The sequence below is a fragment of the Pseudorasbora parva genome, chromosome 18 (genome assembly GCF_024679245.1).
Source record: "Pseudorasbora parva isolate DD20220531a chromosome 18, ASM2467924v1, whole genome shotgun sequence".
Taxonomy (NCBI): domain Eukaryota; kingdom Metazoa; phylum Chordata; class Actinopteri; order Cypriniformes; family Gobionidae; genus Pseudorasbora; species Pseudorasbora parva.
The window spans coordinates 31,235,383-31,261,841 of record NC_090189.1 but is presented as its reverse complement, the minus strand read 5'-3'; the positions used below and the strand labels follow the sequence as shown (position 1 = coordinate 31,261,841).

The 26,459-nt window shown below is 38.1% G+C and overlaps 1 protein-coding gene across 2 annotated transcripts in view; it reads right to left on the bottom strand.

The window, feature by feature from the left end:
* chm (CHM Rab escort protein) overlaps nt 1-26,459 on the bottom strand; it is a 93,337-nt gene that overhangs the window by 52,726 nt on the left and 14,152 nt on the right. For both annotated transcript variants that reach the window (XM_067423224.1, XM_067423225.1), the window contains exons 2-8: nt 23,606-23,672; nt 23,333-23,405; nt 22,362-22,492; nt 18,384-18,720; nt 16,553-16,669; nt 15,843-15,963; nt 12,839-13,061 (exon numbers count right to left, since the gene is read on the bottom strand). In XM_067423224.1, the coding sequence (XP_067279325.1) occupies nt 12,839-13,061; nt 15,843-15,963; nt 16,553-16,669; nt 18,384-18,720; nt 22,362-22,492; nt 23,333-23,405; nt 23,606-23,672 (1,069 nt within the window). The remainder of the gene's footprint in view (nt 1-12,838; nt 13,062-15,842; nt 15,964-16,552; nt 16,670-18,383; nt 18,721-22,361; nt 22,493-23,332; nt 23,406-23,605; nt 23,673-26,459) is intronic.

The window sequence follows — 26,459 nt, the reverse complement described above, 5'->3', positions numbered from 1 at the left end:
CCCTGCTCTTTATAGCCTCTAAATGGCATTTCAGTTCCTATCAAGACGGGAATCAGGGGACGTGATTTTTTAATACGGTAGCAAAACAATGGAGGCCATTAATAGCCCAACGCCATGACAGCGCGCTCACCGATGATTTATGAGTTTGTGTATAATTTGATTATGCTATTAATTCCACTGATTACAGCTGCAGCGAGTGTGGAGAAGGTCACATCCAAAATAAATCTTCGACAACTCCCTCTTTCTCGTCACCTAACACCCTCCTCCTCCCCCTTTACCCCACCGACATCCCCACAAAACAACTGCCTCCAACTAGTTATTTCTGTAATTAAAAAGTAATGTAACAAGAAGCACAAACAAGCTTCAGGCTCTAATGGCAACATCACGGCAGAGCTTCAAATAAATTGAACAGAGGCCTGGAAGGACGGAAGCTTTTTTCACGCCGCAGGAAATGCAATGGTATGATATCCTAGCGTTAAGATGTAGAGATAACAGGTTGAGATAGCTATGGGCTGCAATCCATAACAAATTTCACTTTGCAAGCTATGATGGTCTACTTTGTGTTATATATATTGATCTAGAAAAGGGATATTAAGGTACATTTAAAAAGGAAATTCCTAAAAGCTACTTGGTGCTACTTTACCAGCACTACCGTTCAAAAGATTAGTCTTTCTTATGCCCACCAATGCTATATTTATTTGACATAAAATACAGTAAAAACAGTAATATTAAAAAATATTATTACAGTGCAAAATAACTTTTCTATTTATGTATTTTTTTATTCTAATTTATTCCTGTGATCAACGCTGAATTTGGGTCACATGATCAATCAGAAATCATTCTAATATGCTGATTTGCTGCTCAAGAAACATTTATTATCAATGTTGAAAACACTTGTGCTGCTTAAAGGGTTACTTCAGTGATTTAGGGTCATTAATGTAGTAGAAATGAGAATTTTTTTATTTTTGTGCCTTCTAGACTGAGAAAAGATGTGGACGAAAGATAACAACTCCCAGAATGCACTTGCTTTGCTGCCCAATGAGGCCACTACCAAAGCCACTGCTACTGGTTATATCACACGAGGCACCGGAACCGCACCCAACGTTGTTGATTTTCATAGTAAGTAATACAATCATTTCATTCAGGAATAGAATAAACACTACAATTAAAAACTAAAGTGTTTTTTCAGATTGTCGTCTTTTTAACGTGTGAGTGAGCAGAAAGAAAGTCATGGGACAAATGCAGCAGTACAGATTTCATTCATCACGAGGTAAGCGCATACCTGTCAACTTTTGTTTGCACTGCATTAGTTATGAATTTTATATAGATTAATCCTTATTAAAGGTACTGAAGTTATTTAGTCAAGAGCAGAGCATATTTAGTGAGCAATTACTTTAGTTCTTTACATTGTCATTATAAGTGGTTACTGTCACTTTAAAAGATCTTTTGCTCTTGCACATGATGTGGATGTGAGATGCTGAAGTGGCAGTTACAAAACTTACAAAACGCGTGACTGTCCCCCACCTGCCTCTCTTCAGACAAATTAAATTTGCTGTCTCATTGATCATGGTATTTACATGAGGGTTTTGGTTTTTGGCGGGAGTGCCTTCCGTCTTACGTCCATCATCCGTCTCTGTTTTGTTTTTTGTTTTTTTCCCGCGTTGTCACTCGTCATCTGACCTCACACACTAGCCTCGCGATAACGGCAACCTACAGTACTTTAGGCTATTGCAGTTGCCAGTTATCGCGAGGCTAGTTACAGAGCTCAGATTGGAAATGTTTTAGTTTTTTTTCCTCCGGTATTATTTCCAGGTTAAAATGCGGAATATTTACAGGAAAATACGGGACGACGGCTGGAAACTATGGTAAAATATGGGACTTTCCCAGGCCAAAATGGGATACTTGACAGGTATGGGTAAGCGCGGCAGTCATTTACAGCGCGTCCAGTCTGGCATGTTTTCAGATCGCATATGGAAGCTAAACTTTCATAGGAATTCATTACAAAATTTTAAACACTCTTTTATCTGCACCGCTCCGTTATGACTGCACGAGGCTGAGCTGTGCGCATTTATATTCTGTGAGTGAGATCCCCCACTTTGCGTGGGTTGAAAACATGCGGAACTAGCTCCCTCTACTGGTTGTAGTCTTTCGGTTCTGGTCAAAAAATCCTCTGATGATGCAAAATTATGATATGTCATTGGAAGATTTTTTCCAGAAATAAAATGCACAAATTCTCTCATCTCAGACGGATATGAGGGGGGAAGTACCATTATTCTAATATACTTCCGGATTTCTACTGATACAAAGCTTAATGTTAAATCACAAAGTAACCCTTTAATATTTTTGTCATCATCATTTTTTTTTCAGATTCTTTAAAGAATAGAAAGTTACAAAATATAATACAAAATAACTGCATTTATTTTAGCAGAAACCTTTTGTAACAACATTAATGTCTTTACTGTCACTTTTGAACAATAGTGTAACCAAGTATAGAACAAATTATAAATTAAAGAAAAAATAAAAAATAAATAAATAAAGAGAATGGCATTTAAAAATGTTCATTAACTAAGGTTGTACTTTTATTATTGATGAACTTAAAGGGTTAATTCACCCAAAAATTAAAATTCTGTCATTAATTACTCATCCTCATTTCGTTCCAAAACCTTAAGACTTTCATTCATCTTCATAACACGATAACAAAGATAAGATAAATAACAAATAAATAAATAACACATAAATCTTATATATTTTAAGATATTTTAACGACTTTATTCAACAATTTCTTCTCTTCCATGTCAGTCTCTGACGCTATTCATGTACCAATACTGAGCCGACGTTCTGACGCAGAACATGGAAGCGCTGCACTGTGTTTACAATATGACCAGAATAATTTATTTTTGTTGATATTTTTGCACACAAAAAGTATTCTCGTCACTTCATAACATTAAGGTTGAACCACTGTAGTCACATGGACTATTTCAGCGATGTCTTTGCCACTTTCCAGGCCCAGAAATGTAGTAATTACATTGCAGCCTATGGAGGTCAGAGAGCTCTCGGATTTCATAAAAAATATAAATAATTTATTTATTCTTAATTTGTGTTCTGAAAAAATGAATGAAGGTCTTACGGATTTGGAACGACATGAGGGAGAGTAATTAATGACAGAATTTTCATTTTTGGGTGAACTAACCCTTTAACCGAACTCAATCATTCAATGCGCTCTGAAAGGGAAAGCTCTCTTCAAGAGATAGTGTGTTAACTAAAGGGTTAATAAACCACATCCATTTAAATTTGTACTAGACATCTAAATCTTAAAATTGGCCTCAACAATTAAACATTTCATATTGATAAGCTTTACATTTTTTTTTTTTTTTAAGTTAAAAGGCCTTTTGACAATTTTGTTTGATGAGAACCAAAAAAAGCTCCCCTCTTTAAACAAAAGAGCAAAACATTCTGCACAATCTCCCAGCAGATAGTCAATAATGGGCCGGAATTGAAGCCATTAATCTAAAAGATCTTGAATGCATCCCTAGTGACCTGTTAGATCTCAGTCTATTAAACAAAGGCAAGAAAAGCTTGACTCACTTGATTAAAGCAACACAACACAACACAACAACAAAACCTGATGCCACATTTGGACACGCTCCTCCTCCTCAAAAGCCAAACCAGGTTTGGGGAAAACATCAGAGCGCCCATGGGAGGCCCCCGGAAAAAAAGAGAGAGAGCGTTTTATTAGCGTTCTGTGTGCATCGACAATAAATCCCCTAGCTGTGCAGGAGATGCTAAACAAACAAAATTACCACACGCAGCAAAGACCACTTACCTGTCAGGTTCATTGCCGGCAAATTCGCTTGTAATCTAGGGTGCTGGAAGCCGAGTGGGGGGCTAATGGTTGGCCAATAATTAAAAGAAAACAAAGCGCCATGCTGGCTGGCAGGCCTTTCTCTGCGAAAATTAAATCCTGTTTGGATCTGAATAAATTAAATGTTTATTGCTCCCCGAGAACACACGGTAAAGGGGGAGGAAAACGAATGACAGAGAGGAAACGCGGCGTGTGAGGGAATGCTGGGAAGACAATCATCGCCTCTAATTAATGCATTTCCCCGTCCTCTCAATCTGTTTCTGTTTGACTGTTGTCTGATTGGAGCGCCGTGATCGCAGGTGCAAATCATAACCTGTCACGGCCAAATGTGTTTACCGGGCTGAATGGATCACGCCGGCTCCAAAAAACATCCCAGCGACGGAGACGGAGGAACCGGAACGGGGTGCAGAAGACGGAGGATGGCAGTCAGAGTGCCAAAGGTTATTTAGAAATTAAAAAGTCTCCGCTGTCAAAACTTGAGGGATAATGCGGGCGAGGACGGTAAAGCATTTCATCACTATATTAGCGGAGCTGCTCGCTGATCTGTGAATAACTGAGAGAGTGAGCATTATTGAGTTTGCACCTCTATCTATCCATCTATCACCTGCAAGCAGGTATCAGCGTGATGAATGAACCCGCCTCCCTCCCGCTTGTTCTCTCCTTCTGACTTTTGTCTCTCAATCCCTCGCTTTTGTCCCCTCTGAGGTCCATCTCTTTCCATTTCTCCCCAACTTTTTGAACTCTTTTTCCTTTTGTCATTTCTCTTTGTAGTACTTCATTCCATCCTTTAATTCTCTAGTAGACTCACCTGTCCACTGTGACATTCTACAACTGTATAACTCACGTTCGCAAATGGCACATGATGTAAACTTTAAAGTAAGATGAAATGAAAAACCCATTTATTATCAAAATGTATGTCATAGGAACTGTTGTTAACACCTGGTATTAAGATGCGTTTCGGTCTATCGGATCACAAGTAGACGAGGAGACCTATTCCCATTTGTACAAGGTGTTTTAGGCCCCGTCCACACGGAGACGCGTTTAGCTGTATACGTATAAATTTTGTACCGTATCAGCGTTTCGTCCACACGGATCGGGCGTTTTAGAAGCATGCATCCGATATTTTTCGAAACCGGGTCCCAAAGTGGGTAAATCTGAAAACGATCATCTTCCGTTTTCGTGTGTACAGCGAATCCGTATATTTTCTGAAACGGTGATGTCATCACACTACGTCCAGCACGGTGAAAGAGTTGAGGGATACAACTACGGGCACTGTTATGCGCACATCAATATCGCGTCATTTAATTACCGTATTTTCATTATTGTAAGGGTATGTTTTGGGTTGGGGTAGGTTAGGCATTAATAAAACACATCTGTTAAGTAGCAAATGTATTTATTGTTATTTTATTGTGAGATTTTGCCTCACCTCCGACCACTGCCATACCCCTGCTAGCCACAACTCTTCTTCTCCGTTTTTAGTGTATTTCTGTGGCAGAATTACAGCGCTACACACTGCCTGGCATGCAAACTACATCATTTTTAGTCCGTTTTTGTAATCTCGTGTGGACGCAGATATTTCTTGAAACGAGAAAATAAAAGATTGGATTGGGAAAGCGCTGGCTTCGTGTGGACGGGGCCTTAATCTGTCTCTTTTGTCCACGTTTAAGCCATAGACTTTAAAAAAAATATGGCCGAATTGTGTCCGTGACGTCACCCATAGGATTGCGAAGAGCCAGGAACGATTATCGCTCTCACTTATCGCCGACATGACTAAACAAAGGGTGCCAATGCGAGTGTGCACACTGGCACGCAAAAGGGCAGGCATAAAAGCGTCATTAAAAAAAATGGTTCATTAAAAATTGGCCGACCAATGAGATTGCCTCTTTTATTCACGTGCCTGGAGCTGCTGAAGTTACAATAAAACACAACTTGGTGGCGCTCAAGCACAAAGAGGTCTTGCCGAGCACACACTGATACCTGAGAAGACGACGACGAGGAGCAAGTAAGTAGACGAAGAAGAAGATGCAACAAGGCAAGATGAATGTAGAGCTGCTGGTGTCTTTGGTGTCTGAACACAAAGAACTTTATGACAAACGCCATATCGACTACAAACATCTCGATAAGAGGGAGTTGCTATGGAGAGTGTCATGTGTGCCAGTTAGCAGAAGCACGTAAACACTGTCTCTCTTCTTCTGTGTGACAAGCGAGTGTCAGAAGCGTAAAGTTGCGCAACGCCACCTTGTGTACCGGGGTATTTCCATTTTCAATAAGCGCCATCTACTGTCAGGGAGTGAATTTGCACATTCTCTCGCTTGGGAATGAACACAAAGTCGCGTCAAAAATGTCTTGAAAAAAACTGGCTATAAGCATATGATAATCATCCCGGTGTGCACTAAAAAAGGCTTAAAGGTGTCATGAACTGGCTTTTTAATTTTTGTTTATACTGTTGTCTGAGGTCAACTAATGGCGGTCGTGTGGTTTTTACATTCAAAAACATCATAGTGAATAAGTAATAGGATATTTTCTACACTGGTTTGGGGGCTCTCTCCTGAACGCTGGGTTTTGGTGGGTGTGCCGCACTGGAGACTTGGAAGTAAACAGCCATGGCTAGGATTGGAGAAGATTTGATATTTAATAAACTTCTGCTCCACTGTCAGTTCACATGAGGGAGGGATAGTTTTGAAAGCGGCAACTGGAATGATTCTCTGGATCACAGGGTGATGATGATTTATATATTTAAATGATTTATTTCTCATCCCCCCAAGATTGATTGGTATATTATATTTGTATTACTTGGCCCACCCGATCAGTGGATATGCACGCACACTCACACACACACACAGACAAACGTGCGCGCATGCCCTTCAAATGTCAAGTCAAGAGAGAGTGAACAGCGTAGACCAAAAAAGGAAATATTATTTCGCTATTTGAGATTCACCGGCCTGATGATGGGCTTTAGTTTTGGTAGCCTGTCTGGAAAAACATTTAAAAAAAACACAAAGCCCGGGACGTTGGGCTGGCCCATACATGTCCGTGTCTGACCCCGAATCGCAATGAACCAACAAATAAGGGATTCTCCAGCCTGTGACAGCGCGCTAAGGTGAGTTCTTTTAGACACATACACATGATTAAAACGATCTATAACAATGCAATACTATTACATATAAAAAGGACGTTTTATTCACATAAGTGTGCTGCACCATACCTGTCGGATCCAATATAGAAGATACAGCATTGTGTTTTAATCTCAATTAGGGCCGGGACTTTAACGCGTTAATTAAGATTAATTAATTACGTGACTTTAACGCGTTAATTAATTATGCAAAAAAAATAATAATAATAATTTAACCACACTTATTTTTGCACCGTGAGTTTCCGTGAGTTTCACCATGAGTTTCGACGGACCGATTATACTGGAACACCAACTAGCGCTCCGGAGTCCGGAGTCACGACAACAACAAACCATGTCTCAATCAGCTCCCTAGTTCACTAGTCAGGGCACTGATCAGGGAGTCAGCCCATTGACTTATGTCCTAATCAGTGCCCTGACTAGTGAACTAGGGAGCTGATTGAAACGCAGGGCATGAGTGAACATGAACGAAGAAGCTGATGAGACTGCTTTGCTTGGCCCCGTGGATGGGAAATTTTGTTTTAAAAAACGAAAGAATGGAAGCGTCGTCAAGAGCATGGTTGTGTGCAAGCTAAGTTATACAACAAGGAATTTGCGTATCACCCCAGCGCATCGAGCCTCAAATATCACAAATATGCTTTTGCTACACTTAATGGCAAACATTGCGCTGGTCTGCTGGACTGAAATAAATAAACAATATTTTGTCGATTAAGCTTATGTATTCAGTCATTATTCAATGCTATACTAAAAATACATGTGAAAAATTACTTCTCATTGTTCTCAGGTCAAATATTTATATGCAATTAAAATGCGATTAATTTCGATTAATTAATTACAAAGCCTCTAATTAATTAGATTAATTTTTTTAATCGAGTCCCGGCCCTAATCTCAATATATCTGATATGCAAATCCACCTTGACCTGAGACTTGTTTACAAACGAGTCCGCAGTGAAATGAAGCGAACACACGTACAATGTCTTCCCCAAGTGAGCCGGAACTTCGTTATAAATAAAGTTCAACCACACATTCCTAATATTAGGATCCGAAGGAAGCTTATGCAGCGACTGTGTTCTTCCACAACCAGGAATATAGCAATATCTTACTATCTTCTTCAGCATGTTTATTGCTGATGGCTAGCACAATCCGAACAGCTCCATGAGTCAGTGGGCGGCGCTACTGAATTAGACATGCTTATTATTCTGTAGAGGCGGTGTTTCGCCACACGAAATGATGACGTCAGGATGAGGCACATTCTGAGACTGATCGTTTTCTGGGCCTGGTGTCTGTAAAAGCTTTTCTTTGACTAACAAGGAAGTTTATCAATAGCTCTTAATAAGCACACGCAAATCACATTAGACCACATTGTGTTTCCTGTTTTTCCCGTCCACATATTTAAGTTAGGGATAATGTACATCCAGCCAGTTGTTATTGCAGAATAAAACTTTAGTTAAGAGTCTTGCATTAGCCTGAATGGGTTTATTCTGTGATAACAATCGGCTGGATGTACATTATTTTGCTTTTTACACGGCTATTTGCCACATAAGTAAAACTGATGTGAAATATTGATCGGAGTCAAAATATTTTATTAGCTCTTTAAATGCAAAGCTTCCGCGGAGAAAGCAGTTGCTTGCAAGCGGCAAGTTCAAACCAGACGGACATTTAAGGGATACGATATAGTCATACCACCTAATACACGGTATTTCACCACATAAATAATTATGGGGATAAGAGCTATTGATTTGAGATGAAACCGTTTTAAAACCGTCCCTGTTTGTTATCTTATCCATTACAGTTCACAAAACAATCGTTGAAACATGGCAGCAGCTGAGTTTTTTATGAAACGAGAGAGCGAGTCTGTGACGTCTGATGATAACTAAACAACTGTACACAAAAAATTGATTTGAGTTTTAATATTTTATTAGCTCAACAAATGCAAAATTTCTCAGAAGAACAACTGACCAATCACAATCAAGTATTCCAAATGATGATCTTAAAATGATAATTAAGACTTATGACCTTAAATTTTATTTAAAAAAACTGAATTTAAGAAATTTTTGGTTTTTATAAAGGACCATCGTGGACCCTGGGTTCATATGACGACTTAAGCCATTCAAATAGCATTGCTTTTATTTACAATTTTTTTCTAGGCTATTTTTAAAGTGTTTTTTTTTTTTTGGTGTAATTTTGGATCTTGAAGACCTGGATTATTATTCACTTTCTTTTTATGGAAAAGAGTAGCCAGAAAACTCTTCAAAATATTTTCTAAAGAAACTCATACAGGTTTGTAATGACACGAAGGAGGTTACTTTTTGATTTGTAGCCTAACTATTCCTTTATTTATTAAGCTAAAATTGTCTTTCCTTTTCTTATAAGATGCATTTTACAACTTTCATTTAGTAAATCACCTGTGACGATTGAAAAGAAATAGTGCTCGAGTTTAAAATGAAGTCATGGAGGAGAAAAAAAAAGTCAGCGGCAACAACTGTTTCTTGCGTTCCCTCTGCAGATGATGGACAGCTTGCAGGTGGGTTCATGCCTCAGTGCACTAGCATGCTTATCTGAATGTCAGCAAGGGTGATTAGTGGAAAACTATGGAAATCAAAAATGCTAATTAACCTGCCTTACAGACGAGGAGGCACATTAAAATTCGCAGATATATCAGACGAGACACGTAAAGCTTAAATTGTGAGGTGGAGGGTACAGTTGCCTTTACGTGGAATCAGGATCAAATTGTATCCCAGAACATGATTGCATAACAGCAAAAACTGTTCAAATCCAAACAGAAACTTCAGGCGCCACAATGAAATGGTGATTTAATTGGCTAAAAATGAAATATTGATATCTATCTGATGTGTTTACATTGGAAGAGACATTTGGCAATTGCTCTGTCTTTCAATAATCCATATCAATGGCCTGATCTATGTCGGCACATTAGCTTTATAGCCTTATTGACGTAATGTGTACACAGACAGACTTATTTCTCAGAGAAGAGCTCGAACCAGAGATTGGAGTCATATGTGCATTTTAGATAAACACTCGAGTGTTCTGCTTGTCTTTGGGGAGATGTTCTCTGTGACCTGGCCTGATGCCAGCTCATGGTTTCTGTGATGATGACTCCTCTCATCGGCACGGGGCTGAAGACTGCTCGTCTCTAAGTGCCACCGTTTCACAGCACTGCTCCCAGCAGACTCAAAGTGCTAAAAGCAAACACTCAGGGTCCTGCAGAGCTCTGACCCTCCTTCTAACTGCCAACTTCCTTCCTTCCACCTCAGAGCTGAGTGTGTGAGCTAAAACCGAGTAGTAAGGATTCTAGAGTTGAATATTAAAGTTGGCATGAAATGGAAGTCAGGGCTCCAGACTGCAACCAAATGCAAATCAACTCGTGTTCAAATCCGCCTTTTGCCGAACTCCCTTTCCGCCTTTTGACTCCCTTTTCCCATCACATATCAAATAGGAAAGGCATTTATTTTCAACAAAAATTAGGAAAATGTTCGACATGTGGAAATAAACTGTCTAATGTGTGTTTAATAATAAATTAATAATTAATAAGTGTTTATCAGTTAGGGGTACATGGAGGGAGGACTTTATTTACCCAATAAGGCGGCATCCATTTAATTATTTTAATATTATTATATTAAGTTATTTTAGTACACCAAGTTAAATGAAATGAAAATGAGAAATGTTTCTTTTGCAACTAGGTTTTTTATATTTCTTAATATATTTTAAGGCACAGCACCATTTGGCCTTCTAGCGGTTAAATGCATTTTGCACAACAGTCTTTAGTTGTGCTTTGGCTCTGTGTGATTGTGCGGATGAATATGGTTATTTTACTGCTCATAAATCATTCACTACTAGCCTTAAGAGATATGTCTGAACTATTTCATTTCATTTGTGTTGGCTACTGTATACAGGCCACCAGGGCACAATACAGACTTAATCAAAGAATTTGCTGGTTTTCTATCAGAGTTAATATTGGCTGCAGATAAAGTACTAATTGTTGGTGATTTTAATATCCATGTAGACAATGAAAAAGACACATTGGGATTGGCATTTAGAGACACTCTATTGGAGTTAGACAACACGTATCGGGACCCACTCATCGTCATAATCATACTTTAGATGTAATAATGTCTCATGGAATAAATGTTGATATCGTTGAAATTCTGCAGTAGAGCAATGATATCTCAGATCATTACCTAGTATCATGTATACTTAATTTAACTAAGATGGCAAAGCCATCCCCTCGCTTCAAATACAGCAGGACTATAACCACTGCGACTAAAGATTGCTTTGTACATAATCTTCCTCATCAGTTCCATCTCCTCAGCATTACAGATGGCCAAGAGGAACTTGATGTTGCAACAGAAACTATTGACTATCTCTTTACTAGCACTTTAGACAGTTGCTCCCCGGCGCTTAAAGAAGATTAAAGAAAATAATCCCGACGCAGTGGTACAATGAGCACACTCGGCCCTTAAAACAGCAGCTAGAAAAATGGAGCGCAGCTGGAAGAAAACAAAACTGGAGGCTTTTCGCTATTTGTGGAAAGAGAGCATGATTGCATACAGAAAGGCCATAAAAACGGCTAGATCTGCTTCTCAACTCTTTTAGAAGAAAACAAACACAACCCTAGGTATTTATTTGATAGAGCGGCTAAATCAACATCTTCAACTTCTGACGTTTGTAAACAGCACAGCAGTAATGATTTTATAATAATAATGTGTTCGATTTATATAGCGCTTTTCAAGGCACTCAAAGCGCTTTACATTGAAGGGGGAATCTCCTCAGCCACCACCAATGTGCAGCCAGGGGCGTGGGACTGGGGGGATAAAGGGTACTGAGTAACCAGGGCCCGAGGCAGGGAAGTCCGTTTTCTATACATACACATACATGGTACGGGGGCCCAGCAAGATGGTTTGTACCCAGGGCCCAAAATTTGGTGCTACGCCACTGTGTGCAGCACCCACCTGGATGATGCGACGGCAGCCATTTTGCGCCAGAACACTCACCACACACCAGCTGATTGGTGGAGAGGAGGCCGAGTGATGAACCCAATCAGGAGAGGGGGATGATTAGGAGGCCATGAAGAACAGAGGCCAATGGGCAAATTTGGCCAGGATGCCGGGGTTACACCACAGCATTACAACAACCCTAATGAAATGACCCTTCGCAATAGATAACACTTTTTACAATCAATTATTAAGAGAGCTATTTATTTATTCAATAAAATACCTTACTGAACTGTCGAGTAATAAAAAGGCCATCTCCACTTTGCTTTTACAACATTTAGAATTTTTCAGTTCTCGCCATCTCCAAAAAGCCACACCAATGTTGATTCTTCTTTTATTACGAGCTTGGTCATTCTCTTTTTGCCAGCAGACTTTCCTCTGTCCGCCGTTTGTTTAAATCAGGTGAGTCCCCAGAGTTTCGAGATTTAGCTGCTCCATGTCAACATTTTTTTACTCGTTGTGACAACTAACCTATGCTACTCCCACACGTGTCAAAGTACGCAGAGCAACTTTTCTCTATTCACGGATATGATGAGACACACACAGGTGAGTGACATGTACGTGAATTTCCACAAAAAAACATCCTGTTAGGTCTAAAACATAAACATTTATAATAGGCTTACTATAGTGAATCAGAGTAAGACAAAAATATGCTTTGGAGGAAGGATTGGTGATGCATTGACACATTAATTTTGAACACAAAAAAAGTTACATTTACTTTAAGGTTATGTTTATGTTATTTCAACAAAAATATTTTTATGCTTTTAGTTTAAGTTACTATATTAACCCTAAGTATTTTTTCTTCTCTATTCTGTAACAGCATCCTGTATAGTTTACCTGCAAAAGCATTGTGGGATTTCTCCCAGGCCGTAGAGGGGGAACAGGAAGGGCGTGTTGCCATAGCGACCTAAGCATCGCAGGAAGTGCTGAGTGGCCTTTAGTCCGTCCTCTGTGAGGGTCTGCTGGGTCACCATAGCGATGGAGTGCAGGACGAAGTGTTGCAGGTTCTCAGTGAGCTTCTTGTTCTTCAGGAACTCGCTAAATGGCTTCTCGGAGTAGTCTAAAATAAGGATAATTTTAAATCTGTTACAGTGTATTAAGACAATATGACCTCAGAATAAACCTGCCAGGGAATAAAAGCTAGACTAGACTGAATGAAATATTTTCAAAGAGGTTATTATAGCATGTTGCCTAACACTGTAATAAAAGGAGCACTTTACCTTATGTTAGTGAGACATAAATTAACTAGAGCTACAGCTTTAAAGACAACATGAAACAGCACTCGATTTGCTGAGAGAGATGCAGACTGAAAATAATAGAATTTGTCAACTGGCCTTAATTTGTGTATTGTTTCTATTGTGGCTGTGAAAAAAAGCATAATGGAAAATTTGCGCATTTATATTTAGTAATTTTATATCGTTGAAAAATGTTCTTCATGGCTATGCTATGGTAGGCCATCCAAAATAAAAAAAAGCACATGAACCGAAGAAACATACCACAAATTTACCACAAATTATTGCTGGCATATAAAAAAAATGCAGTTAAATATATATATTTTTTAATTATTGTGCATTTTCTTTTTTTATTATTTTAATTTATTTTATTACTTAAAATTACTTTGTTACACTTAAAGCTACACTGTGTAACATTTTTTTGTTTACCCTTAGCTAAAAACACTTAGTTCTTTCAAAAATATATGTGCTCATTAATGTATATTTACTTCTTTCAAGTAATAAAGTATTCTCGTAAGTTTATAATATGCCATTGAAAATACATACGGGTGAGGGGTTCGAATGCTGGTCGCCATTTTGACCCTCCATTTTGAAAGTACAGTAGCCAAAGAGGGACATACCCATAAATTCAAGCTTCGCCTTTTGCGTATTAACAATGGATGGCACCATGTCGAATGTGAATTAAATTGGACTAAACTGGCCACCGTAGGAGTTAAAACGAAATCAGAATTGAGAGGAACAGAAACTATTATTCACTGGATGGTCATATACATTTTCACCGCTAGATGGGGGAAAATATCACACAGTGTAGCTTTAAAGGTGGGGTAAGTCTTTTTTCAAAACCGTTTTAGAAAAAGGACACGGGCCGAGTGGAATAAACTTGTAGCCAATCAGCAGGTAAGGGGCGTGTCTACTATTCATGGTGAGAAGAGCGCTCGCTCTCGCTCTGTGCACGTCATTATTCAAAACACACGAGTCACACATGACGGACATTAGCCGAGAACTAGCCTAATATATGCTGCTTGACTATGCTCGTGTGTCATGTTCGCTTGTTAGTCCATTTGCGATCGTATTGTGTCTCACTTCAGCGATGATAAAGACCCGTTCATTTCCACACCGTATGGAGCATCTAAATCTCCTCACTGTGTGCTTCAAGCATCAGCTCACACAATGCCTCCGACAAGTAAGATACTATACTCCTAATATATGTTTGTTTACTCTTTTCATGATCTATATAACCCTAATCCAGTCATAATTGTAATATGTCGTTAGCTGGACTGTCGTGCTTGTGTTCTATAGAGTTGTTCATGAGAACAGTTTGATCGCTATCTCTAATCTTGTCATAATTGTAATATGTTCGTTAGATGGACTGTCTTGCTCATGTACTATCGAGTTGCTCACAAGAACGGTTTGTGTTTTTGTGATAGAAGGGATGACTTTTTCATTGAATATTCGACCTGGATTAGATACACAATGATTCTGCCATAGCCGTTGATGCCTCTGGGTTTATATATGTGTGGGGCGGCGCTATCAAAATAGGGGCGAGGCCCTTTTGGGGGTAGGGGCGTGTTTGTTTTGGTGATTTTAAATACCAACAACGGTTACCAGATAGCACTTACCCCACCTTTAATTTATTTATTTTATTGCGAATTACACTTAAAGGAATTCTTATTTTGGAACTACGTAATTTTATGTAATAATGTAATAATGTAATTTTATATTTATTTAATAAAATTAGTTTTATTTGTTAAGTTATGACATTGGGAAATATTGTAGGGGGGGCTTTATTATTTAATGTACTGACATTTAATTGTACGGTGGATGTTAAGCCAGGCATACAGGTTTGCGATTTTTGCTTGCATTTTTTCTCTCTCTGGAGAAATCGCGTGGACATAGTGGATGCTTGTATGGTCACAGCTCACAGCGTGAGAGAGGAATTACGAGACGAGCCAAGCACGTTACGAGCACCTCCTGACCTCTCAATAATTTTTAAACATGTTTAAAAACGTTGAGGATTCGGCCCAATTTTCATCAGTGTACGGCTGTCCCCTATTGCATCGATGAGTATTATTAGGCTATAGCTCAGGGGCTGCAACCATACACCATGCATAGACACGTGCGCACTCTCTGTATCTGTTGAAAGGAATGGCTGCTGTTCTCTGCTTTTCAACAAATTATTTGGACACAAGCACACAAGTTCTTTTTCCTTTTTCTATCAAAAGCTAAAGCAGCAATAATAAAAGCTCCAGTCTCTGTGTTAAGCGCGAAAGATCATGTGATTGCCACTGGTTGAATTGAACCAGCTGCTTTGATGCGATTATCAAGCTAATTGACTCACAGTGAACGCCCGCCTTTAGCCTACTGATTACTATTATTTACAGACATGTGTTTGTAGTTTCAAAAGCAGAGAATCTGAAAATAAATCTGAAAAACTAGAAATTATTTTAAATAAATGATGATTAAGTAAAAAAGGGCAAATTTGACTTCAATTTTGAATTCTCACCGAGATTTCTAATATGACCTGAAATCTATAGTGCGTGTCTGTGATAGATCTCTGATGTTCCATGTGAATCACAGAGCTGAAGGGAAACAATCACTAGGGGTCATACCCTGGTACTCCTCTGGGTGTTGCTCAAAGTCCAGACAGAAGGTAAGAAACTTCATCAGCATGCGTTTCTCCACCACGGTCAGCTGCTTACTGGCAAACACATCAGCCCGCGAACACGGGACCTTCAGACGAGGGAGAAACCGGATAGAGCAGGTTAAAGTAGTGACGTGTATGTATTCATGGAAGTTTGCATGGACAAGTATACATATTACACACAGAGGGGGACGTAACAATTGTGGGAAAAACGGCTTACCTTTAGTCCTAAATTACTCACACAGATGGATTTTGCATTACAATGCTGCATTTAGTGAAATGAGAAACACCTTTTGCGTCAATACTCTTATCAGGTACATTAGTAAATGGAAATGGATGAATCGAGCAGCAAATCAATTTAATCATTTTATCTTACAGCAATTGCTCCAATAATTTGAAGCAAGATGTATTATGTTAGACCTAAAATACAATTCCCATATGAAAAACATGAAGGATGACAGACAGACAGACAGACAGACAGACAGACAGACAGACAGACAGACAGATATAGATAGATAGATAGATAGATAGATAGATAGATAGATAGATAGATAGATAGATAGATAGATAGATAGATAGATAGATAGATAGATAGATAGATAGATAGATAGATAGATAGATAGATAGATAGATAGATAGTTTTACATTTAATTAATATGCAGAATATCTGCTTCATACCTGCTCTACGTTTCCATTTCTACAGGTGAGGATGCGGCTGATGTTCTTGAACTCTGCGTATCGGCTCACATTAGATTTGATGAGCAGATCCACCAATGCACCACGTGAATACATCAACTTTGAACAGGGTCAAAAAGAACACTATAAATTTCATTTCACTGCCTTCCAAGTTCACGTAATGCTAGATGTCAGACTGCGATCACTACTTCATGGTGTTTTATTAGATCATTTTAATAGTTCAAAGCATCTATTCACACATGTTGGAGTAAACATGAAAACAATGAGACAGCAGTTACCAGGCTGGACTGGTATTCTGGCATACCGGGAATTTTCCCGGTGGGCCGACGCACTTTGGAGCCGAAAGGGGCTTTTTTTTTTGTGTGTGTCACTGACAACATGCAGCGACAGCGGCCCATTGGTTTGTCTTCTGAATTGACAGGCTGAAGCGAGAGAGACATCCCCTCCATATTAGGCGCTTTTGTTCTGTGTATTTATTTATTATTTGAACATGGAACTGCAAAATGCGAATATCCGCACAGCTCAGCCGATGATGAACTTATGCTGTGTTAAATCCTGCTCTATGAACGGCACTTTGGCTCCTAATTTTGTATTATACAATTGTGTGATACAGGAACTTAAAAGGTTCTGTGTTGAACCAGCTGAAAACAGCCACGAGCATGTAGCCTATTCATGACGAGGTAAAGTGGAAAACGGCAATACACACAAGCGTTTCACTGTAGCACAAGCACAGTTTACCTTGCAGCTACTAACAGCGAAGAAATATGGTGTTTTGGAAGAAACATTTATTAAAAAATGTGTAAATTACAAATATAATAGTTTATTATATAGTCTATGCTTTATATATTTTAGAAACCATATAGACATGAGGAGCAAGGTTTTTACAGTCTATGTTTTTTACCCTGTGACTACCATGATCTTTCATTTAAATGAAACTGGCCTACAGTTAAACTACAGTCTATATAAAACAGCTTTAAAGTCTGGATCCCATGAATTAAGGACAAAGCTTTTTTTCCTCTTTAAAAGTTTTATGAACTTTTTTAATAGATCTAATGAAATTTAATTCAATTATATTTCAATGATAGCCTCATGAAAGATAGATATTAATGTCTTACTTAAATTGTGTTAACTCTTGGAAAATAGGATCATTTTTAAAGGGGTAGTTTAACCCAAAAATGTGATCTTTTTTTCACCCTGATGTCATTCCAAACCTAAATGAATTTATTTCTTTGTAACATAAAATAAAATAATTTGACTCAGTTTTTTTGTTCATACAATATTCAAATGGTAGCCTAACCAAAATGGCTTGGTTGCCAACATTCTTCAAAATATCTTCTTTTGTGTTTCACGGAAGTCATACAGGTTTGGAGCGATATGAGAGTGAGTAAATGATGACAGCATTTAAAAGCAGTAAATTTACTTTACTGCATCCTAGCTCAAAATCATCAGTGCTTTACAGTCAAGTGCATTTCTGTGTGACAAAAAATCAATATTAAGTTTATCTGCATTTGCAGCAAATTCTATAATATCTATCATTATTTGTCCTTGTCCTAGTTTTATTTATTTACTCCAATTTAAGGCCCCAACCCCAGCAAAAACATTCACAGGGAACTCATGGGCCGGATGGGCTGGGTTTGCCAGGGCCAAATTTTAGCCCCAGTCCAGCTCTGGCAGTAACCTATATTAACATTCTTAAGTATCAGATTTCATTTCAGTTGAAGTCTTGGTAAATAAAGCAGCTCTTGATTTCCTATTATTTTATTTTCTCTTTATTATATAGTATTCTGATTATCATTTTTAAAGCAATACAAACCTTGGAGACAAGGTCGATGTTGAATCTGCGTCCTTCTTTTAACAGCTTCTGATATGTTATCTTCTTTTCCATCTCCACAGGTGGATCTGCTGGGCTGCTGATTGGCTGCGGCTCCTTCTCTTCCAGTGATTGGCTGGTTTCTGAAATCTCAGATGTGTGCTGCTCCTCATGCTCCTCGTTCTGCGTCTCAGCATTGGATTCTGTGGCGTCGTCATCACCTGTAACCGTGTCTTGAGCCTCTGTAGAGTCTCCGCAGGTCTGTTCAGATTCGGTCTCAGCATTCACTGGCTGACAGCTTGTTAACGGGGTCTGCGTTTCTTCTATCTCTTCTTCCTCACTATAGAGGACAGGGAAATTAGTTACACCATCAGCAAAAATTAATAAAATAATTATAACAAGATTTTTAACATTGAATGATGTTACATTACAGGTAAAAAAATGCATTTTCTTCTTGGTCTACGTCCTTCCAGTCATTTTAAAATATTTATCTGGCCTTGTACACTATCTGGAGTACACACTGTGTTTATACACTACGTACTTACTATGTTTTTTGATCTGGAGGTTGACTGGAGGTTTTTATTTTTCAGTCCCCAAAAATGATATAACTCACAAATGATATAACTCTAAATTGTGATGTATAACTCACAATTGTTAGTGAGTAACCTCATTTCAAAACATTCAACATTGTATTCATTATTTAGATTTTATGAGGAATCACATATAAACATAGTTTATAGTTTGTGCATAAACTATTTTATAGTTATTTATTATTAAAAGTATTTATAAATTATAATTATTATAGCTATTCATTATACGTTATTTTATTTATAATCTATTATTAATTATCTGCCATTTTAATACTTTTTAAAGAAAAAAGGATTTCATTTGAAACCATTTTCAATCAGAAATTGTTTCCCAAATAATAACACTAGTCAAGTAACAGTTTACAAGTGCTCCATGTTTATTATTATTCTGATTATTATTATTCTGATTATCAGGCATAACAATGACAGGTGAAGTGAATAACACTGATTATCTCTTCATTACGGCACCTGTCAGTGGATGGGATATATTAGGCAGCAAGTGAACATTATGACCTCAAAGTTGATGTGTTAGAAGCAGGAAAAATGTTGTCAGGCTATCACCAGACCAAGCTCAATTTAAAACTGAACATTGGTCTGAGGAGTCTGCTCTGTATTTTCTACTGCACAAGGGGCGTGATCAATGGGCATAATTCAAATAACTCTGTACGCAATTGGATAGTGCTTCAACCAATCAGACCACAAGAGGCATGATCAATGGGCATTTGGGCAATCAATGGGCTTCCCTAGCCGTCATTGTGTTAAACCCACCAATAGCGCGCCTGGTGGATAAACCAGTCTGGGATTGGCTCCCGCAAATGTGTAACAGAAGCAGGATAGATCAATGTACAAGTTTCCAGCTTGAGCTGCAGGGCAAAATCAAATGGCAAGTGTAAGGATTTGAGCGAGTTTGAGAAGGGCCAAATTGTGATGGCTAGACAACTGGGTCAGAGCATCTCTAAAACTGTAGCTCTTGTGGGGTGTTCCCGGTTTGCAGAGGTCGGTATCTATCAAAAGTGGTCCAAGGAAGGAACAGTGGTGAACCAGCGATAGGGTCATGGGCGGCCAAGGCTCATTGATGCACGTGGAGAGCGAAGGCTGGCCCATATGGTCTGATCAAACAGACGAGCTACTGTAGCTCAAATTGCTCAAGAAGTTAATGCTGGTTCTGATAGAAAGGTGTCAGAATACACAGTAAAAATGGTTGAGGAATGGTTTGAGTAGAACAATGAGTCTAAGGTGTTGACTTGGCCTCCAAATTGTGCTGAACAAACAAGTCCAACTTACAGGACCTAAAGGATCTGCTGCTAACAGCTTGGTCCCAGATACCACAGAACACCTTCAGGAGTCTAGTGGAGTCGATGCCTCGATGGGTCAGGGCTGTTTTGGCAGTAAAAGGGGGACCAACACAATATTAGGAAGGGGGTAATAATGTTATGCCTGATCAGTGTATGCTGCACAATATCTTAAAAGGTCCCCCAAATTATACAGTGGTAGCCAAAATAATTAGAACACTTGGCATCTGGGAGTCATCTTATTGGGCCTGGATTTATTCTCCAAGAGGACACTGACCCAAAACGTTTTATTGTCGGAACTACCTGCGACGGAAGGAATCTGCTGGGACATTGAAAATGGTGGACTGACTCCCTCAAAGTCTGGACCTCAACCCCATCAAGCACATTTAGGGCGAGTTGGAAAATAAACTGGACAGATCTATTGTACATTCAAAGGAAAGTTGTAAGTGCTGATTCAAAATGCCAAAAGAAGAAACAGGAGCAAGAGACAAAAAATAGAAAGTAGACAATTTATTGAAAACTGCATTTAAACTCAAACAGGCCGTTCATCAGCTGATCAAAAGTTTAAGACCATAGCCATAAAAAGGTCAAATCTGCACAAAAATATGGCTTTCATGGCAAATTCCTTCAAGCAGTCGTACTGTCAAGATCTCCTGATGGCAAAGGCAAAAAGGCTTTCTCTCTTTGAACGTGGCAGGATTGTTGAGCTGCACAAGCAAGGCGAAAGGCAAAGCGCCATTGCTGCTGAGGTTGGACGCAGTAAGACAGTCATTTTACATTTCTTAAAAAATCAATTATGGGACAAAAAAGTCAAGTGGTAGACCCAAAAAGATTTCACCTGCACTGAGCCGCAGGATCCGACGGGTTGTCTTCAAAAAGTCTTCAAAGGCCTCGTCTCCTCCCACGACACAAACTTGCCCATTTAGAATTTGCAAGGGAGCAACAAACATGGGACATTGAAAAGTGGAAGAAAGTTTTATTATCTGACGAGAAAATGTTTTAACCTGGACAGTCCTGATGGCTTCCAACTTTACTGACATGACAAGGAGATCCCACCTGAGATGTTTTCTACGCAGCACAGTGGAGGAGGCTCCATCATGATCTGGGGTGCTTTTTCCTTCAATGGGAAAATCGAGCTTCAGGTTGTGCAGGGGCGTCAAACGGAGACTGGCTATGTGGATCTGTTGCAGTGGGCATCCCTTTTGACCGGGGGGCCCCCGTCTGTGCGGTAATGACTGGGTCTTTCAACAGGACAACTCTGCAATTCACAAAGCCTGCCTGACGAACGACTTCTTCCAGGAGAATAATGTTGCCATCCTTTTGGACCATCCTGCGTGTTCCCCTGATCTAAATCCCATTGAGAACATTTGGGGATGGATGGCAAGGGAAGTTTACAAAAATGGACATCAATTCCAGACCGTGGATGCCCTTCGTGAAGCCATCCTCACCACATGGAGTGACGTTCCCACCAGCCTCCTGGAAACAGTCGCATCAAGCATGCCGAAACGAGTTTTTGAAGTGATCAACAAGAACGGTGGGGCTACTCACTACTGAGTCCTTTTTGGACACTTTTAGTACAGTTGTGCGTTTATTTTTGGGCTATGGTCTTAAACTTTTGATCAGCTGATGAACGGCCTGTTTGAGTTTAAATGCAGTTTTCAATAAATTGCCTACTCTCTATTTTTTGTCAAGTGCGAAATGTGTAAAACTTGAAATGAATCCACTGGTCTTAAGATTTTGTTCAGGAGTGTATGTTGCCAGAGAGGTGTGCTGATGTAATTGCTACAAAAGGTGGACATAGCATATATTAAAGTTAAAAGTGGATAAAAACAGTACGACTCACTTCATCTGATATTTGATGGTCAGAGCAACCATCTGCATGTTGAATGAACATTAAATTAAATCACGTTTTGGAGGCAAAAAAAGGTCAATTTTTTCCAATCTGTCAAGGTGTTCAAATAATTTTGGCCACAACTGTAATTTTTTTAAATTCAGTGAAATTCAAAGAAGATTTAAGAGACTAAACATATAGGACCTGCCATCATATATTTGACCAATTTTGGACTGTGTGAGTTGTGAAGTGAAGCACAATTATTGCTAACCTGGCATAACAGAAAACTTCTAAGTTGGAAATGGAGGAGTCCACAGAGCTGAGAGGCACCACATCCTCTCCCTCATCAATCAGGCTTCTCCATACTTGCTCCGACTCTGCGATCTGTGCCTCCTGCTGATTCTGAGAACACACATTAAAAACTAAAATCAACCGCTGGCTAAAAACCACAAGGTGACCTACAACATAGAAGTTATTCAATTGGTATTTCTCGGTTACACTTTATTTTCATGTGTCCGTGTTACCGTGTAATTATACATTTAATAGGGCTCTATGAAATCAGTGTCAATTTTTTCCCAAATTCCGTCATTTTTTCCCCAAAATATTCTTTTATTTTACATTTTTTTGGGACTCCATTTTAATGGTTAATTACATTTTAGTAAAAAAGAGAATGTCTTATTTATTGAAATCATGAAACGTATACAATTTAACAATTTATTAAAAGTTTAAAAACATTTTTTTAAGCCCTATGAAATATTTTCCCCAGGAATTCTGTGTTGTGTGTTTTATTTTTTCTGGCAAAAATAAAAATAAAGCCATAAAACATTAATATATTATTTTTAAAAAAATTATAACATTGAGACACAGCTAAAATCTACTGTACAACAGTAATATATAGATATATTACAACAGTCTCATTTTATTTATTTATTTATTATTATTATTTTTTTAAGTTTTTAATAAAAGTAAACTATTTTTAATAAAAGTAAATTCTGTTTTTAATAAAAGTAAATTCTGTTTTTATGAAGATTCTAAAGTAAAGTCTGTTATCGCATCGCGGAAATCATAGGACCCTAATTTAATTACTGAGTAATAATAATTAACTACACACATTTAGGGTAGGGATTAGTTGCATGTAATTACGCATAATTACGGTATATTTATTACTAAAGTAATTACATGCAAGGTGTAACAAGGACAACAAATCCTCATAAATTTGAGTGAAAAAGCTAAAATACTGACCTTATATTCCTCGATCCACGAGAGCAGGCCATTGAATGTGAAGCTCGCCCAGTTTCCAGCATAGTAGTTCCTCCTGCAAAATTAAAAAAGTTCCATTTGTTTTAACCTAATGTAAATGTTTGTGTGCATCTATTTACGTAAATCTCATTTATAGACACTGCGCATCAAATTCCACTTTACTTGAAGGTGCACAGCAGCAGAAATAAGAAAATAGCCAAGCAATGCTTCTGAATTTCAAGGAATCTTTCAGTCTAATAGTGTCTTGAGTGGTACCTGTCCAAATGCAGAACACTCTGTCCGACTCTGGAGCAGGCCGCCGCAATGACAGACTCGGTGAGGCCTGGGAAATGAACACAGACAGAAAGCATTGTCAATGACCACCGTTGCCCAACCTCTCTCTGAGTCGGAATTGAATGTTGCTTCACTCAATTTGCAAAATGCGTGCTGTTTCAAGCACACATCGCTGAAATAGTGAAGCAGTGCGACTGCTTTTACAATTACATTGACGAAAACATAAAAGCATTAAGGCTCGCTTCAGGCGTATTCACTGTAACTGCTGCGGATACATCCAGTTAGAAACAGCAACTCAGCATGAGGACAACGACACGGCTAACAATGTCTTTTATTCAAGCTTTCATCTCCTATTCCAAAGTAAAGTCAATCACTACACTGTAAAAAAATATTTAGAAAAAAAGTTACCTGGTTCTCTTAAAATTTTGAGTTCATTGAAATTAAAATTTTGAGTTAATACAATGAACATTTTTTGAGATTCGACAACCTTTATTAAAAGATTATTAAAAGATTTTGTAAGCATATTGGGTAATTATGTGTGTGTTATTTCTGATGACGCACTGAAACATGCCAAATTGTGCTATTTTCATGATTTATCATATTTTTTATGTGGTTCAGATACAAAAATATTTTGAGTTTCTATTTATTAAACTAATTTCCTTCATTGTATCAACTCAAATTTTTAATTTCAATAAACTCAAAATTAAGGCAACCAGGTTACTTACTTTTTTAAGTTAAACCAACAAAAACCACCACAAATTTTTTACAGTGTAGGTTTTAGAGCTCACACAATAGGGTTTGAACTATCTGGTCAATTCGTTCTGTGACCCATCAAGTTGACTAATAGCAAAATATGTTATGGATGATACTGGTGGTTTGGGTGTGCAGTCATTTGTACAGTGACCAATCTGAAAAATCAAAAAACTCAAAAATCATTTGAAAAAAAAAAGTCAATCAACTGAGAAATTGGCACATGAATTATAAAATGGATCAATGATCAATAGATATTTGAATTAAAATATTAAGCCTCGTTTCCACCAAAATTACCCGGAACAATTTGTACCAGGAACTTTTTTACAGGAACTTTTCTCCCCCCCAGACCTGCAGCTGTCTGCGTTTCCACCGCGATCTAAAGTTCCGAGAAGATTAGGCAAATTAGTCCGGTGATGTAGGACTGCGCGCGACTGCTCCTCCAAGTCAGTGACGGACAGTAATCATTTTTGCGCGACCGCAAAAAAGAACAAAAAATGACGACATCATTTTTTGGACATCATCAACAAAAATGACGAAATTTTTTTGTACCGATTGAAAGATTTAGTGGACTGTTCACATGAGACGTATCTAAACCGATCTGGTGTTTACATGTGATGACTTTCAAACGCAATCATTTTGTCACATGCAGTTTGTCTGCCGCATCAAAAATGTCAACGCCGTTTTCTGCACCAGCTGGAATGTGTTAACTGTAGCCATAGCAACTCTTAACGGCCACCAGGACTAATACAGTATTATATAAGCTATTTGTTGTAAAGTGTAATAATCATCTCCGGAAAAAAATTCTTCTGTCAGGCGCAGTTAAAGTAAAAACTGCCTGGGGCAATATACCCTGTGTCATTATTCCAACATTATCTTCCTAACTTACAAAATAAAAAGTTTACCCCTCAGAAAAATTAACTTTCCTCTCTTGTCAACATGAGCGCTGTCACGTCGTGTAAGGACGCACACTTATAGTAATCGGTCAGGTCGTTTACATGGTGAGAAATAGACTGTAAAAAATTTAATAACGAGTATGGAAGAGATTCAAGCTGTGCTGCTTTTGCTGGTCATGTATAGGTTTACTAAAAAGGAAATTAACAACGACAGAAAAGAGCACTAATATGGAGATTCAGCAGAATGCAGCATATTCAGAAAGCTTACAATAAAGCTAGATTTAAAATGACAATATATATTATTATCAGCTATTACGGACATTGCACGTGAGATGGCTGAGACGAATGCGTGCCATCAGACAGAGAGCAAGACTGATATTTACTGAATGAACCTCGCAAAAGACTTGCCGGTTGAAATAAAATGCTGCATGAGCTAAACCAATCAGCATGTTCAGCGCCCAAGTCCCGCCCTCGAAAGTTCCTGAACTTTGAAAAAGTACTACCTCGCGAGCAGGGCCGTTTGGAGGGGGAAATATTTACCCGGAACTTCATTTAGACCCTGGTTCCTGCGGTCTAAACACACTAAGTACCACCCAAAGTTCCTGGTTCCTGCGGTGGAAACGTGGCTTTACTTATTTGCATAAGCGATCAAATTGCATTTGTTTATCCACATATATTTATTTATCCACAATCGGCGCTTGATTTTTATAAATTTTTCAATTAATTGGTTAATTTCTCATCAGGGCAGCAACTAAAGCAACAACGGTAATTTAAAAAATACTTTTAAATCATTTAAATAAAGATGAAAAATATATATAATTATTAGATAAAAATAAAATTACTAACTGCAAATAAAAAAAAATGAAGTAAATGTTTCTGAAACAGATTTGTTTAACCTAAATTAAAAAAATATATAAATAGTAAAAAATTTCATGAAAATTAAAAATAAATTTTTTAATAAAAACTAGCATAAAAATAATACGAAAAAAACCATAGAAAATAAATCAGCTGAGAAGTTGGCAAAGGAATTGGAAAAATCAATGGATAATTTCATCCATTTATCCACAATTAGGGTATGATTTTTATCGTTTTCTCAATTTATTGATCGATTTTTCAACAATAAATTAAAATGTGAAAAATATTTTTGTAAATAGAAATACTGAAATAAAATAAGATAATTTTTATAAAAG